The 16,748-nt window shown below is 40.4% G+C and overlaps 1 protein-coding gene across 1 annotated transcript in view; it reads right to left on the minus strand.

Moving 5' to 3' along the window:
• Positions 1-16,748, minus strand: part of LOC117507318 (A disintegrin and metalloproteinase with thrombospondin motifs 9-like) — a 201,385-nt gene that overhangs the window by 170,776 nt on the left and 13,861 nt on the right. The window contains exons 5-8 of the mRNA XM_034167162.1: positions 8,862-8,945; positions 8,627-8,751; positions 4,377-4,417; positions 4,155-4,260 (exon numbers count right to left, since the gene is read on the minus strand). Coding sequence (XP_034023053.1) covers positions 4,155-4,260; positions 4,377-4,417; positions 8,627-8,751; positions 8,862-8,945 — 356 coding nt within the window. The remainder of the gene's footprint in view (positions 1-4,154; positions 4,261-4,376; positions 4,418-8,626; positions 8,752-8,861; positions 8,946-16,748) is intronic.

Here is a 16,748-nt window from a genome sequence, read left to right on the forward strand (position 1 = left end):
GTGACAAAGAGGTTGGGCGAGTGCCACAGTGTCAATTTCAAGGTCATCTAAGTCAAAAATACCCAAATGCACCAACAGATTTTACATGGCAGATTTAGATGCCTTGTGGATTCCCCTTTACAGAAATACCTTGTTTTTCAAAATCAGACCAGTACCAGTGGTTGCTGAATTACAGCAATTTGAAATTTGACAACTACATCCTTTTTTGCAAAAAAAAAAAAAAAAAGTGAAAAATTTAAATTGTGATATCATGAAAACCACTGATCCAAGAAAGACAAAATTTGAAATTCTGATTTTTCTCTAAATTTCATATGAATTGGAGGGAGTGAGGTTTAACTCATTGGGTGAACTGAGCTGGACTGACCCTGAGGTTAAATTCACTTTAATTCAGTTCAGTTCATTTATATTGCACCTAATCAAAACATAAGTCGCCCCAAGGTGCTTCACAAAGGTATGGCCTAACATTACCAACCCCTCAGAACAATCATGGTTGCAACAGTTTTAAGAAAAAACTCCCTCTGGCAATTTTGAGTTGTAGGAAGAAACCTCAAGCACAGTGTTGCCACAGTTACTTTGAAAAGTTACTTTATTAATTACTTTTTACAGTTACATTTTACAGTCACTTATACTGTTACTTCATTAGCAGTTGTGGACAGCTTGTCGGCAGCTGCTGAATATAACTCATAAAGTAACTAGTAATCTAACTTGGTTCTTTATAAGATACCTGTGCCAAATACCGATGGGGATCTGGCTGTATCCGCTGTGGCGACCCTGAACAATACGGGAGCAGCCGAATGGACAACAACAGCAACAACAACAACTCTGCTGATTAGTTACTTTGCTGATTACTCAGTCTTAGTTAGATTACTAGTTACCTTATTAGATACATTAATTATTAGTTACAAGCTGTCGACAGCTGCTAATAAAGTAGCTGCACAAAGCTGCTAATGAAGGAACTGTATAAAAAAGTAAAGTAAGTCCCTTTGGCTGCTCCCTTGTTTGCACTCAGGGTCGCCACAGCAAATCCACGCCGGATGCCCTTCCTGACGCAACTCCACTTCACATGGAGAAATGTGGCAGGGGTGGGATTTGAACAGGGAACCTTCTGCACTGAAACCAAGCGCACTAATCACTTGACCACCACCCCTGCTATAAAGTAACTGTATAGATAACTAACTAAAGTATAGATAACTAAAAAAGTAACTTTTTAAAGTAACTGTTGCAACATTTTTCAACATTGCACCCAGTGAGTCAAAATTTCACAACGTTCTTGAGAAATGTTGGTTTCTCAGAATGCAAAAATTGGAGAACCACGCCCTATTTTTTTGGGGGTGGGGGGGGGGTGGGGGGGTAGGTCAGGCTCAAAACTTCTCAGTTGTTCCTTGTAATGTTCAACAAAGATATCCTCAATATTCAGCAGAAATCCTTCACAGGCCTGGTTGCTAGCGGATCAAGAAGACAAGTAGAACACTCACAGAATTTTAGATTGTGCAAAGACATAATATCAAAGTCAGACAGAAGCAGCTTTATGAGATTATTGTAATAATTAAAATGTTTTGGGGTGTTCACATAAACCTCAGTGAAATATCAAGCACTGGTTTGAAATAGGAAGAATAAAATATCTGAGCAAGTGTTATTCACTGGGTTCATTATATAAACAAGCTTGAAATTAAAAGAATATTATTAAACATGAACGAAAATGATTGATGATTCTGTTTTCACTGTCACTTGGGAAGACCCACTACCCTTACACAAATAATGGTAAACCATTGTATTGCCTGTCTGTGGGAAGCTTGGAGAAATAAATCACTTAAATGAATACTGGACCAGGGCCACCATGGGAATGTTTCTGTGAAATATACACTCATGGCCACTTTATTAGGTACACCTTGCTAGTATCGGTGTCACCCACTGAACGGCCCTAAAAATTGCCCCGCCTTTTGCATCTGCGCATGCGTCATTAGCTGCGGTTCACAGATTAAAACCTCGTTGTTGTGTGGGCCGCTTGTTTCTGCTTCAAACTGCTCTCCAGCCAGCATCTATCTCAGCGACAGATAATTGAAGCTTTGGTACAACAATCATTTCCAAAAAATTCAGCATTATTTCATCATAAAAGGCAGCAGCCGTGATCAGAGTGCCGTGGCTAAATAAGCTGCTAGCTGATGCCTTCACTGCGCATTGGTCATTTCAAAGCGTCACAGAATTTGGCAGAGATTCTGCTTAAAATGGCCTCGTTTCTGCTTAAAACTGAAATTTATAATGATTTAAGAGGTTTTACCTTTATCACCTGATGATTAAGAATCCCATTAATCCATTTGATTGCTTTGGTTGAAGAGACTCCGTCTCAGACATGCTGCTGTGGTCCAAAATGATGCATGCAGAGATGCAAAAGGTGGACCAATTTTTAGAGGCAGACCGTTCGGTCTGCAACACCGGGCTGGACCCCTTTTGCCTTCAGAACTACCTTAATTCTTTGTTGCATAGATTCAACAAGGTGTTGGAAACAGTAATCAGTGATGTTGGTCCATAATGACATGATAACATCATATAGCCTGCCCATTCTCTTCTCACCTCTGACATCAACAAGGCTTTTTCATCCGCACAACTGCCGCTCACTGGATATCTTCTCTTTTTCACACCATTCTCTGTTAACCCTACAGATGGTTGTGCGTAAAAACCCCAGCAGATCAGCAGTTTCTGAAATACTCAGACCAGCAGGTCTGGCACCAACAACCAAGCCATGTTCAAAGTCACTTAAATCCCCTTTCTTCCCCATTCTGATGCTCAGTTTGCACTTAAGCAAGTTGTCTTCACCACGTCTACATGCCTAAATACATTGAGCTGCTGCCCTGTAATTGGCTGATTTGCTATTTGTGTTAACAGGTAATTGGACAGGTGTATCTAATAAAGTGGCCGGTGAGTGTATGTGAAAATGAGAATCAGAGAAACATTAACGCTCCTGCAGTGAGACCCAATAAGCTTGTTGGAGTTGGACAGGTAAAGTACCAGAGGCATGTTATTATCTGCCTCTAAATACACAATTATTCACAGCAGACAAAAGGAGCGAAATGTTGAAATGCACTAAGCCGAATCTTGGCACTTGTACTACAATCAACCACTTAGAATTCATCAACTTGTAAGGGAGACAACAATGAAATGGTATAATTACAACAAAATAATATACAAATAATGAATGTTTATGAGTTCAACGGTACAAATATTTAATTCGGTGAAAGATGGAACATACCATCTTTCACCGAATTAAATATTTGTTCCATTGAAAGAATGTAAAAACATTCACTATTTGTTTTATATAACAGCTAAAATAGATGCTTATTTGATATTATATTAATTTATAAACAACAGAAAAGGGACTTACATTTTGGTGTTCATCACTGGAACTTTGATATCAACAGCCCAACAGGAACTTTAAATAGGAGTCCAAAATTGTTCTCAGTCAACTTGGAAAAACAGTTAGGTAGTTCAAAAATAATTCTGATGATGTAGTCCGTGATACTCAAGAAAAAAAAAAAAAAGGCCGTGTACTTCCTCATTTCAGCAAAAAATTGCATCACAGGTTTTCACCCTAGCAACTCTTCATGCCTCTAGATGGCTTATGGCGTGGTGGATTTGTTTTTTGTTTTTTTTGTGTGTGTGTGTGTGTGTGTGTGTGTGTGTGTGTGTGTGTGTGTGTGTGTGTGTGTGTGTGTGTGTGTGTGTGTGTGTGTGTGCATGTTAGAAGAATGAGCACCGTCATTTAGCTCCTTCAAATCGTCGTCCATCAGCAAAACAAACTCTGCCATGTTTAGCTAAACGCTGCCTCCACTAGTGTGTGCGTTGGCGGTGTTTGCAGCATGCAATGGTACAAAACGTATGGAACCAAATTTGCACACTAAATGCAATGCAATACAAATGAGACAAATAATCCATGTCACGTGACATACAAAGCACCAATCAAATGACAAGGATCAACTCAGCTGCTATACAAAAGCCAATCATCATGCCCAAAACCACAAGATTCTTTGTCCTAATTTGACTGGATTTCTTCATTTCGAGACACGTTTGAGTGACTCTGAGTACCTGACTGAGCTTGAGAAGAACTGATGACAGTGTATGAGCTCAGCACTAAGATAGTGGAAACAAGCTGTTCTTACACATGGCCAAGTTCATGAGCGATGGTGAAGGCGGTGCTGAGGCCGTTGTCCTCAGAGATGCTGCAGCTCCTGTATGGATCACATACTGTCCCCAACTCGGCCAGTCCTGAATAACAACACACTCCCTTTAGTGTTACTAATTAACACACCATCATCACCCAGCTTCTAATTCATGCTGAAGGCAATGCAATTAAAATTAAATTTAAAATAAAAGCCACTTACCTAATGTGTCACATTTATCTCTGGCTCTACAGATGTCCTGCCTGTGGGGAAAACAAACAAACAAAAAACTGCTGAAGTTGTTTACTTAGAATACCATGGAATATTCTATAACTTTGTGGAAAAGTACAGTACTAAGTGTAACATTAAAGAACATGCTGGAAAGCTCAAGAAGGCCACAAAACAGTCTAGACTAATCAAGAAATAAGCATGTTTTAGCTTATCTGTAAACAGATTAATCATTCTAGGCTGTTATTCCCAGTCTTACTTTCATCATTCACAACACAAAATTGTGAATTGTTATTTCGAGAAGGTGTCCTCTAGGGTGGAAGTAACAACATTCAGATTCAGAATAGACACCACATTTTTGATTTACGGGTGGAAACAAGGTCTTATGTCTGGTTCTTACTGCTGCACTGCTGCAGGTTGGTGACCTATTAACCACCGTATGCATGTCTGCTCATTTTTATAGTTCACCACTAGGGGCAGTGCCACCTATAGCGTGGTGCAGAAACAGCCCAGAAGTAGTTAGGAATTTTTAGCCTGTTAATTAACCCTTTTTATTTGTGTGCTTAATCTGCTGGATTTTTAAGTGTTTGATGGAAACAACTTTCTGCCTTATTTTGTCAAACCTGTCGTGTAGCAGACATGTCGTGCAAATGTGAATTAGTAGTGGTGTACGTCGACCCAACAAAAAGCCTCCATATCATTAGATCACCAAGAATTACTTTCTTTTCATCAATAAAAAGCAACAAAAAAAATTAAAGCCATCAGAGGGGTGTGCCTCATTCCCTGTTCATGCACATATAGTAATAGTGCACTGTATAATATTTTGGGAAAAGTTATACTATATAGTAACACTACTCACATTGGTTGGAAACAAATGACTTACCCCATAATGACAATGTGATATTATTATTATTTAATTTTTGCAAATTTATTAAAAATAAAAATAACTAAGAAATTACATGTACGTAAGCATTCACAGCCTTTGCCATGAAGCTCAAAATTGAGCTCAGGTGTATCCAGTTTCCACTGATCATCCTTGAGATGTTTCTACAGCTTAACTGAAGTCCACCTGGGGTAAATTTAGTTGATTTAAAGTGATTTGGAAAGGCACACACCTGTCTGCCTATGAGATCCCACAGTTGGCAGTGTGTGTCAGAGCACAAACCAATCATGAAGTCAAAGGAATCGTCTGTAGACCTCTGAGACAGGATTGTCTCGAGGCACAAATCTGGGGAAGGGTACAGAAACATTTCTGCTGCTTTAAAAGGTACCAATGAGCACAGTGGCCTCCATCACCCCTACATGGAAGATGTTCAGATCCACCAGGACTCTTCTAGAGGTGGCTGCCCATCTAAACTGAATGAACGGGGGAGAAGGGCCTTAGTCAGGGAAGTGACCAAGAACCCAATGATCACTCTGTCAGAGCTCCAGCATTCCTCTGTGGAGAGAGGAGAACCTTCCAGAAGGACAGCCATCTCTGCAGCAATCCATCAACCAGGACTGTATGGTAGAGTGGCCAGACTGAAGCCATGCATTCCTTAGTAAAAGGCACATGGTAGCCTACCTGGAGTTTGCCCAAAGGCACCTGAAGGACTCAGACCATGAGAAACAGAATTCTCTGGTCTGATGAGACAAAGACTGAACTCTCTGGCATCAATGCTAGGTGTCATGTTTGGAGGAAACTAGGCACCATCCCTACAGTGAAGCATGATGGTGGCAGCATCATGCTGTGGGGATGTTTTTCAGGGGCAGAAATTGGGAGACTAGTGAGGAATGAGGAAAAGATGAATACAGCAATGTACAGAGACATCCTGGATGAAAACCTGCTCCAGAGCGCTCTTGACCTCAGACTGGGGTGATTAAGTTGTAGAAATATCTCAAGGATGAACAGTGGAAACAGGATGCACCTGAGCTCAATTTTGAGCTTCATGGCAAAGGCTGTGAATACTTATGTAAATGTGATTTCTTAGTGTTTTTATTTTTAATAAATTTTCAAAAATCGAAAAAAAAAAACCCCAACCTTTTTTCACATTGTTATTGTGAGGTATTGTATGTAGAATTTTGAGACAAAAATCCTTCATTTTAGAATAAGGCTGTAATTTAAGGGCTGTAAGCGCTATGAATGTTTAATAAATTTGCAAAAAATCTAAAAAAATGTTTTGCATATTGTCATTATGAGGTACTGTGTGTAGAATTTTGAAGAAAAAAATTTATTTCATCCATTTTGCAGCAAGGTTACACCATAAAAAAGTGGAAAAGTGCAGCACTGTGAGTACTTTGTGGATGCATTATATGTTGCTGATTAATATAAACTTTAGATCACCTCTCTAGTCCTACTGGTTGTGGAGATATAACAGAAAATGTTTTTCGCACCATATTTTTGTTGACCTTGACCTTTGTCCGAGTCTCTCTAAATGTTACTCATCTCGAGATACAGTATCTGCCTAAGTAGTTTTCTCATCACGTTTAGTGAAAATCCATGTAGTTGTTTTGTAGTTATCTTGTTCACAAACACACACAGGGCTGATTACAATGCTGAATACAATAATAAACAACTTTCAACATTCCAAACAGTACCTGCAAACTAAAGCTTAATGTGATGATGGGAAGGCATCAGGTCTCCTCAGGAACTGCTGCAACCTGTTACCACGCGTTACAATTAATGGCACGTGTTGCTGGCGAATTATCAGGAACCATTACGCATGGTCAAGAATAATGTTCCGCGCTATTGCACAGAACAGCGCATCGTTATGTACATACATCGTCATGTTGTGTATGTCACGTTGTGTACGTCACGTTGTGTACATCATGTTGTGAATGAGGCGAATTGTCTCCACACACACACCCATATTCATCCTACCATCTGCTGAACAATTCAGATCGCTCCAGTTTGCTCCTCAAAATCTAGATTAATCCACAGCAGAAGAACTTTGTGATTGCATGCTTTCTTGGGCTCTGTGCCATGGAGTGGAGCAGAGAGGAGGAGGAGACGGAGAGAGCCAGATGTGTGGCTCCACGCTGCTCTCGTCTGGCTCGTTTTCCCAAACATCAGGCACAGCAGAAACAGCAGGTGGAACACCTGCAGGAGCGCACTGATGATCACTGGAACGACACTTTTAGCCAATGTGGCGTCACTGTCCACTGTGCATTGCTGCAGTATGCAGCAATGAAACTGAATGCGGTGCAGCAGGCTTTAATTGTGCGCAAGTCAGAGAAGAAAGCTGTCACGCTCTATTAAGAATCACCACTAATCAAGACGGATCAACATGCTCAATTGCAACCTCCACGACATGAGGCGAAGTGGGGGTGGTGCGTGACATTCGTGGAAGATTTTTTGACAGCCAAAAACATGTTCCATGAAAATCACAAATATCACGCACCAACAAGCACTATTAAGAGACCTATTCAGATGCATTAAGTCACGTTAAGAATGTCAGGAATGTGCCAAGAATGACACAAATATGACATTCGTAACGTGTCCTATGTGTAAACGCAGCATTATTATCATTTTTTCCAGAATATAAGTTGCCCCTGTTAAACAAATATGCCTCTTGAAGAGGAACAATCCATATATATGATGTGTTGGAGGATAAGTCGCACCTTTTTCCTATATTATCAGCTCTTTATTTTTGGATTTTTGTGTCTTCTCTAAGTGCCCCTTTTATTACTGGCATTTATTATTAGAGCTTATTTTGTTTTTTGCTTTGATTTTTTGGGAAAGTCCTATATAAATAATTGTTATAGTTACTATTATTAATAATGAATGTGTGCTTTTTCAGTATTTAAGTCACACCGAAGAATAAGTCGAAGGGCCTCCCAAACTAATAAAAACACCACAACTTGTAGCTCCAGAAAATACAGCAAATCAAGAATGATACATAATATTTGTCTGCAGCTGCTTTATACTGAATGAAACTCAAACGGTATTAAAAATCATGTATAATGTACCCTCAGAGTACACAGAATTTGGTAATACATCAGACTTAGACTTCAAAAAATGCACACATCACACACGTCAGATAGTGTGCTGAGCAAATGATTCTGTTCTTTGTTTTTTATTGTATCCTGTAACATTCACCAATTAACAGTATTCTGTCACTTCAGCATATCTGTGTGTACCATAGTTTATCTGAGTGAACCAAAATAACAGGTGCAGTGTTCAGCAGCAGACTCTGCACCATGACCCAAAGATTTGTGCTGGTAGTCGTGTTCTGGCCTTTGTGATTGTTTTTCTCTTCACTTACCTAGTGATGAGGATGGCAGTATCATGATGGGAGTGGTGGCTATCATCCAAAATGTTTTGACTCTGCTGCCAGATACAGAAGTTCTTTAAAGTGGTTTGTGCATTAAATGAAATGACTGGACCATCCTAAAAGAGAAATTCAGGAGATAAATGGAAACCAAACAGTTAAAGAATGAAGAAAAACTCAACGTAGATGGCTCATTTTGGCTAAGGCATGATAAAGAAAGCAGACTTACCAGCTCATTGTTTATTATAACTAACTTTACAATCACAATGTTAATTAGATTTCCAATGCTGGGGTCTTTGTAGATAGAAGACACCTAAATGAAAAAAAAAATGCACATGAACTCAAAACAGTGTAGGAAAACACTTTGAAGACAGTAGAAGTTTCTATTTATTTAGCTCTTTTTCATCCAATGCAGATGCTTCATTGCCTATGGTGCCTCACATTTACACACCAGTGTCAGGGTGCTGCCCTACAAGGCACTCAGCTGCACACAAGGAGCAACTTGGGTATTAAGAACCTTGCCCAAGGGATCTCAGAGAGTTTCCCTGTCTGACAGGGAATCAACCCAAGGATCCGTTGATCTCCAGCCCACATCTTTAACACACTAACTATCAAAGCTAAGCTGATAGCGGCCCTCACAGCCACCTCCCTTGGACAGTCAAGATCAGCTGCCCATGGATTTTGGTGTTTGATGAGACCATGAGCATGTGCTCTATCACTCTATTCTCATAAACAATTAATAGTAAAATGTAAATGTAACCTAACCCAAATGAAAATGCAAATGTGCATTTCTGAGCATTAAATGCAACACACATTTAGCATGTGCATGGACATTTGTTGGAATGTGCATAAACTATCACACTTAACTTTTTGTATGATTTCATACGAAACATTTCATAATAATATGTTGACATGTGAGCATGTATTTCAACAGTCTTCAAAACCAGGGTTTTGTATCATTTTATTTTATTGATTTTACTAATTTTATTGATTCTAAAACCAATTCTGATTGCCCTAATCAATTCTGAGTGGAAGGGCCGCTCAAAGATTGCAATACCTGCTCCTTACACTTTTGACAAAGATTCATGCAAAATTTCTTTGTGATTTGGTGATACCATAATATGTGTATCTATGTGGACTTGATATTTGATCAATTCTGCCTAAAAGTAAACCGTTTTGTTTTTGACTAATACAAAAGCCTTCCACCATGTTTAATCCAGATTGGATCCAAATTGTCTGAGTTAAACAGTTCTGTGGAATTTGTTATGTGGGGTATGGACCAATAGACAGGTGATATATGAATTCATGTTAGCATTTAATAGTAACTATAGTTGTATCTTTAACCAAGAAATCAATCAATCAATCAATCAATTTTATTTATATAGCACCAAATCACAACAAACAGTTGTCCCAAGGCGCTTTATATTGTAAGGCAAGGCCATACAATAATTACGTAAAAACCCCAATGGTCAAAACAACCCCCTGTGAGCAAGCACTTCGCGACAGTGGGAAGGAAAACTCCCTTTTAACAGGAAGAAACCTCCAGCAGAACCAGGCTCAGGGAGGGGCAGTCTTCTGCTGGGACTGGTTGGGGCTGAGGGAGAGAACCAGGAAAAAGACATGCTGTGGAGCGGAGCAGAGATCAATCACTAATGATTAAATGCAGAGTGGTGCATACAGAGCAAAAAGAGAAAGAAACACTCAGTGCATCATGGGAACCCCCCCAGCAGTCTAAGTCTATAGCAGCATAACTAAGGGATGGTTCAGGGTCACCTGATCCAGCCCTAACTATAAGCTTTAGCAAAAAGGAAAGTTTTAAGCCTAATCTAAAAGTAGAGAGGGTGTCTGTCTCCCTGATCCGAATTGGGAGCTGGTTCCACAGGAGAGGAGCCTGAAAGCTGAAGGCTCTGCCTCCCATTCTACTCTTACAAACCCTAGGAACTACAAGTAAGCCTGCAGTCTGAGAGCGAAGCGCTCTATTGGGGTGATATGGTACTATGAGGTCCCTAAGATAAGATGGGACCTGATTATTCAAAATCTTATAAGTAAGAAGAAGAATTTTAAATTCTATTCTAGAATTAACAGGAAGCCAATGAAGAGAGGCCAATATGGGTGAGATATGCTCTCTCCTTCTAGTCCCTGTCAGTACTCTAGCTGCAGCATTTTGAATTAACTGAAGGCTTTTCAGGGAACTTTTAGGACAACCTGATAATAATGAATTACAATAGTCCAGCCTAGAGGAAATAAATGCATGAATTAGGGTAATGCCATCCAGAGTAAGGATCTGGTTAGACACCATGTTTCTACGATTTGTGGGGCCAAGTACAATAACTTCAGTTTTATCTGAGTTTAAAAGCAGGAAATTAGAGGTCATCCATGTCTTTATGTCTGTAAGACAATCCTAAAATTGGTCCTAGCACAGAACCTTGTGGAACTCCATAATTAACCTTAGTCTGTGAAGAAGATTCCCCATTTACATGAACAAATTGTAATCTATTAGATAAATATGATTCAAACCACCGCAGCGCAGTGCCTTTAATACCTATGGCATGCTCTAATCTCTGTAATAAAATTTTATGGTCAACACTATCAAAAGCAGCACTGAGGTCTAACAGAACAAGCACAGATATGAGTCCACTGTCTGAGGCCATAAGAAGATCATTTGTAACCTTCACTAATGCTGTTTCTGTACTATGATGAATTCTAAAACCTGACTGAAACTCTTCAAATAGACCATTCCTCTGCAGATGATCAGTTAGCTGTTTTACAACTACCCTTTCAAGAATTTCTGAGAGAAAAGGAAGGTTGGAGATTGGCCTATAATTAGCTAAGATAGCTGGGTCAAATGATGGCTTTTTAAGTAATGGTTTAATTACTGCCACCTTAAAAGCCTGTGGTACATAGCCAACTAATAAAGATAGATTGATCATATTTAAGATCGAAGCATTAAATAATGGTAGGGCTTCCTTGAGCAGCCTGGTAGGAATGGGGTCTAATAGACATGTGGATGGTTTGGATGAAGTAACTAATGAAAATAACTCAGACAGAACAATCTGAGAGAAAGAGTCTAACCAAATACCAGCATCACTGAAAGCAGCCAAAGATAACGATACGTCTTTGGGATGGTTATGAGTAATTTTTTCTCTAATAGTTAAAATTTTATTAGCAAAGAAAGTCATGAAGTCATTACTAGTTAAAGTTAAAGGAATACTCGGCTCAATAGAGCTCTGACTCTTTGTCAGCCTGGCTACAGTGCTGAAAAGAAACCTGGGGTTGTTCTTATTTTCTTCAATTAGTGATGAGTAGTACGATGTCCTAGCTTTACAGAGGGCTTTTTTATAGAGCAACAGACTCTTTTTCCAGGCTAAGTGAAGATCTTCTAAATTAGTGAGACGCCATTTCCTCTCCAACTTACAGGTTATCTGCTTTAAGCTGCGAGTTTGTGAGTTATACCACGGAGTCAGGCACTTCTGATTTAAAGCTCTCTTTTTCAGAGGAGCTACAGCATCCAAAGTTGTCTTCAATGAGGATGTAAAACTATTGACGAGATACTCTATCTCACTTACAGAGTTTAGGTAGCTACTCTGCACTGTGTTGGTATATGGCATTAGAGAACATAAAGAAGGAATCATATCCTTAAACCTAGTTACAGCGCTTTCTGAAAGACTTCTAGTGTAATGAAACTTATTCCCCACTGCTGGGTAGTCCATCAGAGTAAATGTAAATGTTTTTAAGAAATGATCAGACAGAAGGGAGTTTTCAGGGAATACTGTTAAGTCTTCAATTTCCATACCATAAGTCAGAACAAGATCTAAGATATGATTAAAGTGGTGGGTGGACTCATTTACATTTTGAGCAAAGCCAATTGAGTCTCATAATAGATTAAATGCAGTGTTGAGGCTGTCATTCTCAGCATCTGTGTGGATGTTAAAATCGCCCACTATAATTATCTTATCTGAGCTAAGCACTAAGTCAGACAAAAGTTCTGAAAATTCACAGAGAAACTCACAGTAACAACCAGGAGGACGATAGATAACAACAAATAAAACTGGTTTTTGGGACTTCCAATTTGGATGGACAAGACTAAGAGTCAAGCTTTCAAATGAATTAAAGCTCTGTCTGGGTTTTTGATTAATTAATAAGCTGGAATGGAAGATTGCTGCTAATCCTCCGCCTCGGCCCGTGCTACGAGCGTTCTGGCAGTTAGTGTGACTCGGGGGTGTTGACTCATTTAAACTAACATATTCATCCTGCTGTAACCAGGTTTCTGTAAGGCAGAATAAATCAATATGTTGATCAATTATTATATCATTTACTAACAGGGACTTAGAAGAGAGAGACCTAATGTTTAATAGAACACATTTAACTGTTTTAGTCTGTGGTGCAGTTGAAGATGCTATATTATTTTTCTTTTTGAATTTTTATGCTTAAAAATGGTCTGGGAGCAGGCACCGTCTCTACGGGGATGGGGTAATGAGGGGATGGCAGGGGGAGAGAAGCTGCAGAGAGGTGTGTAAGACTACAACTCTGCTTCCTGGTCCCAACCCTGGATAGTCACGGTTTAGAGGATTTAAGAAAATTGGCCAGATTTCTAGAAATGAGAGCTGCTCCATCCAAAGTGGGATGGATGCCGACTCTCCTAACAAGACCAGGTTTTCCCCAGAAGCTTTGCCAATTATCTATGAAGCCCACCTCATTTTTTGGACACCACTCAGACAGCCAGCAATTCAAGGAGAACATGCGGCTAAACATGTCACTCCCGGTCCGATTGGGGACAGGCCCAGAGAAAACTACAGAGTCCGACATTGTTTTTGCAAAGTTACACACCGATTCAATGTTAATTTTAGTGACCTCCGATTGGCGTAACCGGGTGTCATTACTGCCGACGTGAATTACAATCTTACCAAATTTACGCTTAGCCTTAGCCAGCAGCTTCAAATTTCCTTCAATGTCGCCTGCTCTGGCCCCCGGAAGACAATTGACTATGGTTGCTGGTGTCGCTAACTTCACATTTCTCAAAACAGAGTCGCCAATAACCAGAGTTTGATCCTCGGCGGGTGTGTCGCCGAGTGGGGAAAAACGGTTAGAAATGTGAACGGGTTGGCGGTGTACACGGGGCTTCTGTTTAGAACTACGCTTCCTCCTCACAGTCACCCAGTCGGCCTGCTTTCCCGGCTGCTCGGGATCTGCCAGAGGGAAACTAACGGCGGCTAAGCTACCTTGGTCCGCACCGACTACAGGGGCCTGGCTAGCTGTAGAATTTTCCACGGTGCGGAGCCGAGTCTCCAATTCGCCCAGCCTGGCCTCCAAAGATACGAATAAGCTACACTTATTACAAGTACCATTACTGCTAAAGGAGGCCGAGGAATAACTAAACATTTCACACCCAGAGCAGAAAAGTGCAGGAGAGACAGAAGAAGCCGCCATGCTAAACCGGCTAAGAGCTAGTAGCTGCGCTAAGCTAGCGGATTCCTAAAAACACACAAAGTAAATAATGTGTAAATAATTTAGAGGTGATTCAGCAGAGGGAGTCCCTTTAATTACACTGTGACAAAGACTTTTTTGACTCCATTTGACTGTGTCAAGTCACCTTGTAGCTTTGACTGAGTTACATTATGTCAGTATAACACATAGACTTTTAACAGGGACATTTGACACTTTACATGGACACACCTCAAAGTAACAAGATGAATTGGCAGTCAAGTGGAGGCAACGATGTATATGCAGTATCAGCACTGGACCAAAATGATGACCTTGACTTTTTAACCTATTTTTCTTGCAATCAAATCACTTTGTCCTTGGTTCCTTGGTGGACAGTCAATCATTCTGTAAAGTTTGTTGCAAATTGGATCAAAACAATACTTCTGAATACTCTGCTGCACGTGGCTGTAACAAGCAAATGTTAATGGGATTATACTCTTTAGTCAAGGTAATTCAAGAGGAAACTACAGTTATAGAAAACATTAAAGAACAAAACAAGGCAGAAATTTCAATGTAAACAAGGATTTGTTGAGGCCACTTGATTCAGTGAAATCATGTTGCTTTTACTGAGTTTGAATTATTAATGTAAAGTGTCAAGTTGCACTGATGAAAACTCAATGCATTACACTGACAGGATGTAACTCAGTCAAAGCAACAAAATGACTTCAATGAGTCGAGTAAAACATTTTTCGAGTTTGCTTTGAACTCTATTTCTTATCAGTCAGACAGGTTGCACCTCAAATTGCCCCATCTTTCTTCCTTGAGAAGCTGCCTCTTTCATTTCCACAACCCTCCTTTATAGGCTGATTCAATTTAGGCTACTGTAGATGAAAACACAGCTCTGGTAGTCATCTGAAAAATTCTTTCACAAACCATGATCCCATTGTCAGATGAGACCACATGTGGACTATTTTACAAAATACTTCCCTATGGAGTCTACATACTTTTTCTCAAGGTGCTGTGTTGCTTGGATTTCCATGGCAGATAATCTTTCATTCTTATGCAATAATTATGCCAATATTTCTACCCAGGCAAATGTTTTTTTCATATTTTGAAACAGGTGGAAGACAAATTGGACCAAGTCAAGAACCAATGGCAGATGGTCAACCACTTGGAACAGTCACACACAGCAACAACAGCATTGACCAACTTACAAGTTGTGGCATTTGACTCCTTTACGTCTTTGTTTACATTTCTTTATTGTTGTTTATGCACCAATGACACCAGATCAAATTTCCTTGTAGGTGAGAACTTACTTGGCAATAAATTTGATTGTTCTGATTGTGAGGACATGTTTGCTCAATGCATACAAAATATGAACCAAGCAACCACACCATAGGTTCAATCATGCTCATTAGATCCACTTAAAAATGCTATCGGTTCTCCCTTGACATAACAGGCTTGGTCCACGTTTAATCAGACATTTGACGCACATTGGCTAGCTGATAGGTAGTCATCTCCATATCGTACATCACTATATGGCAAACATGATCAATGTTTTCCTTGTGGTGGCAGTTTAAGGTTGTGCAGGCCTTGGGTCAACCTCAGGGCCTTCTCCGCCACTCTTAAAGTTAGTTGCCTGATTTTGCATTGTTGATAAAGCTACAGGGTCATCACCTTGTGCAGCAACCATATCTAAATGATTGTCCTTGTGAGATAAACCTTTCCTCTCCAGTTATTTGTTGATACTACAATGTCAATTTTTTTTTTCATTTTGATGAATACTCACTGTCAACAACTTTTTATGCAGCAAAACATCATAGAATAGCCATCAACTACTAAAACAACAACAAAATGCAGTTAGTTATCAAAACAGTTGGAATAAATGCTTTTGAAACTGCACAACTCTAAAATTAGTATTAGTAATTACTCATCACTCACTCACTCTCACTCATCTTCAACCGCTTTTCTGGGTTCGGGTCACGGGGGCAACAGCTCCAGCAGGGGACCCCAGACTTCCCTTTCCCGTGCCACATTGACCACCTCTGACTGGGGGATCCTGAGGCGTTCCAAGGCCAGTGTGGAGATATAATCTCTCCACCTAGTCCTGGGTCTTCCCTGGGGTTTCCTCCCAGATGGACATGCCTGGAACACCTCCCTAGGAAGGCACCCAGGAGGCATCCTTACCAGATGCCCGAACCACCTCAGCTGGCTCCTTACAATGCAAGGAGCAGCGACTCTACTCCGAGCTCCCCATGGATGACCGAACTTCTCACCTTATCTCTAAGGGAGACACCAGCCACCCTCCTGAGGAAGCCCATTTGAGCCACTTTTACCCGCAATCTAGTTCTTTCGGTCATGACCCAACCCTCATGACCATAGGTGAGAGTAGGAACAAAGATTGACCAGTAGATCAAGAGCTTCGCGTTTTGGCTCAGCTCCCTTTTCATCACAACAGTACAGCAGAGCGAATGCAATACCACCCCTGCTGCGCCGATTCTCCGGCCAATCTCACGCTCCATCATCCACTCACTTGTGAACAAGACCCCGAGGTACTTGAACGCCTTCACTTGGGGCAAGGCTGTATTCCCTACCCGGAGTAGGCAATCCATCGGTTTCTTGCTGAGAACCGTGGCCTCGGATTTAGAGGTGCTGATCCTCATCCCAGCCACTTCACACTCGGCTGCGAACCGAT

The sequence above is a fragment of the Thalassophryne amazonica genome, chromosome 3, assembly GCF_902500255.1.
Source record: "Thalassophryne amazonica chromosome 3, fThaAma1.1, whole genome shotgun sequence".
In the NCBI taxonomy this organism is placed as follows: Eukaryota; Metazoa; Chordata; class Actinopteri; order Batrachoidiformes; family Batrachoididae; genus Thalassophryne; species Thalassophryne amazonica.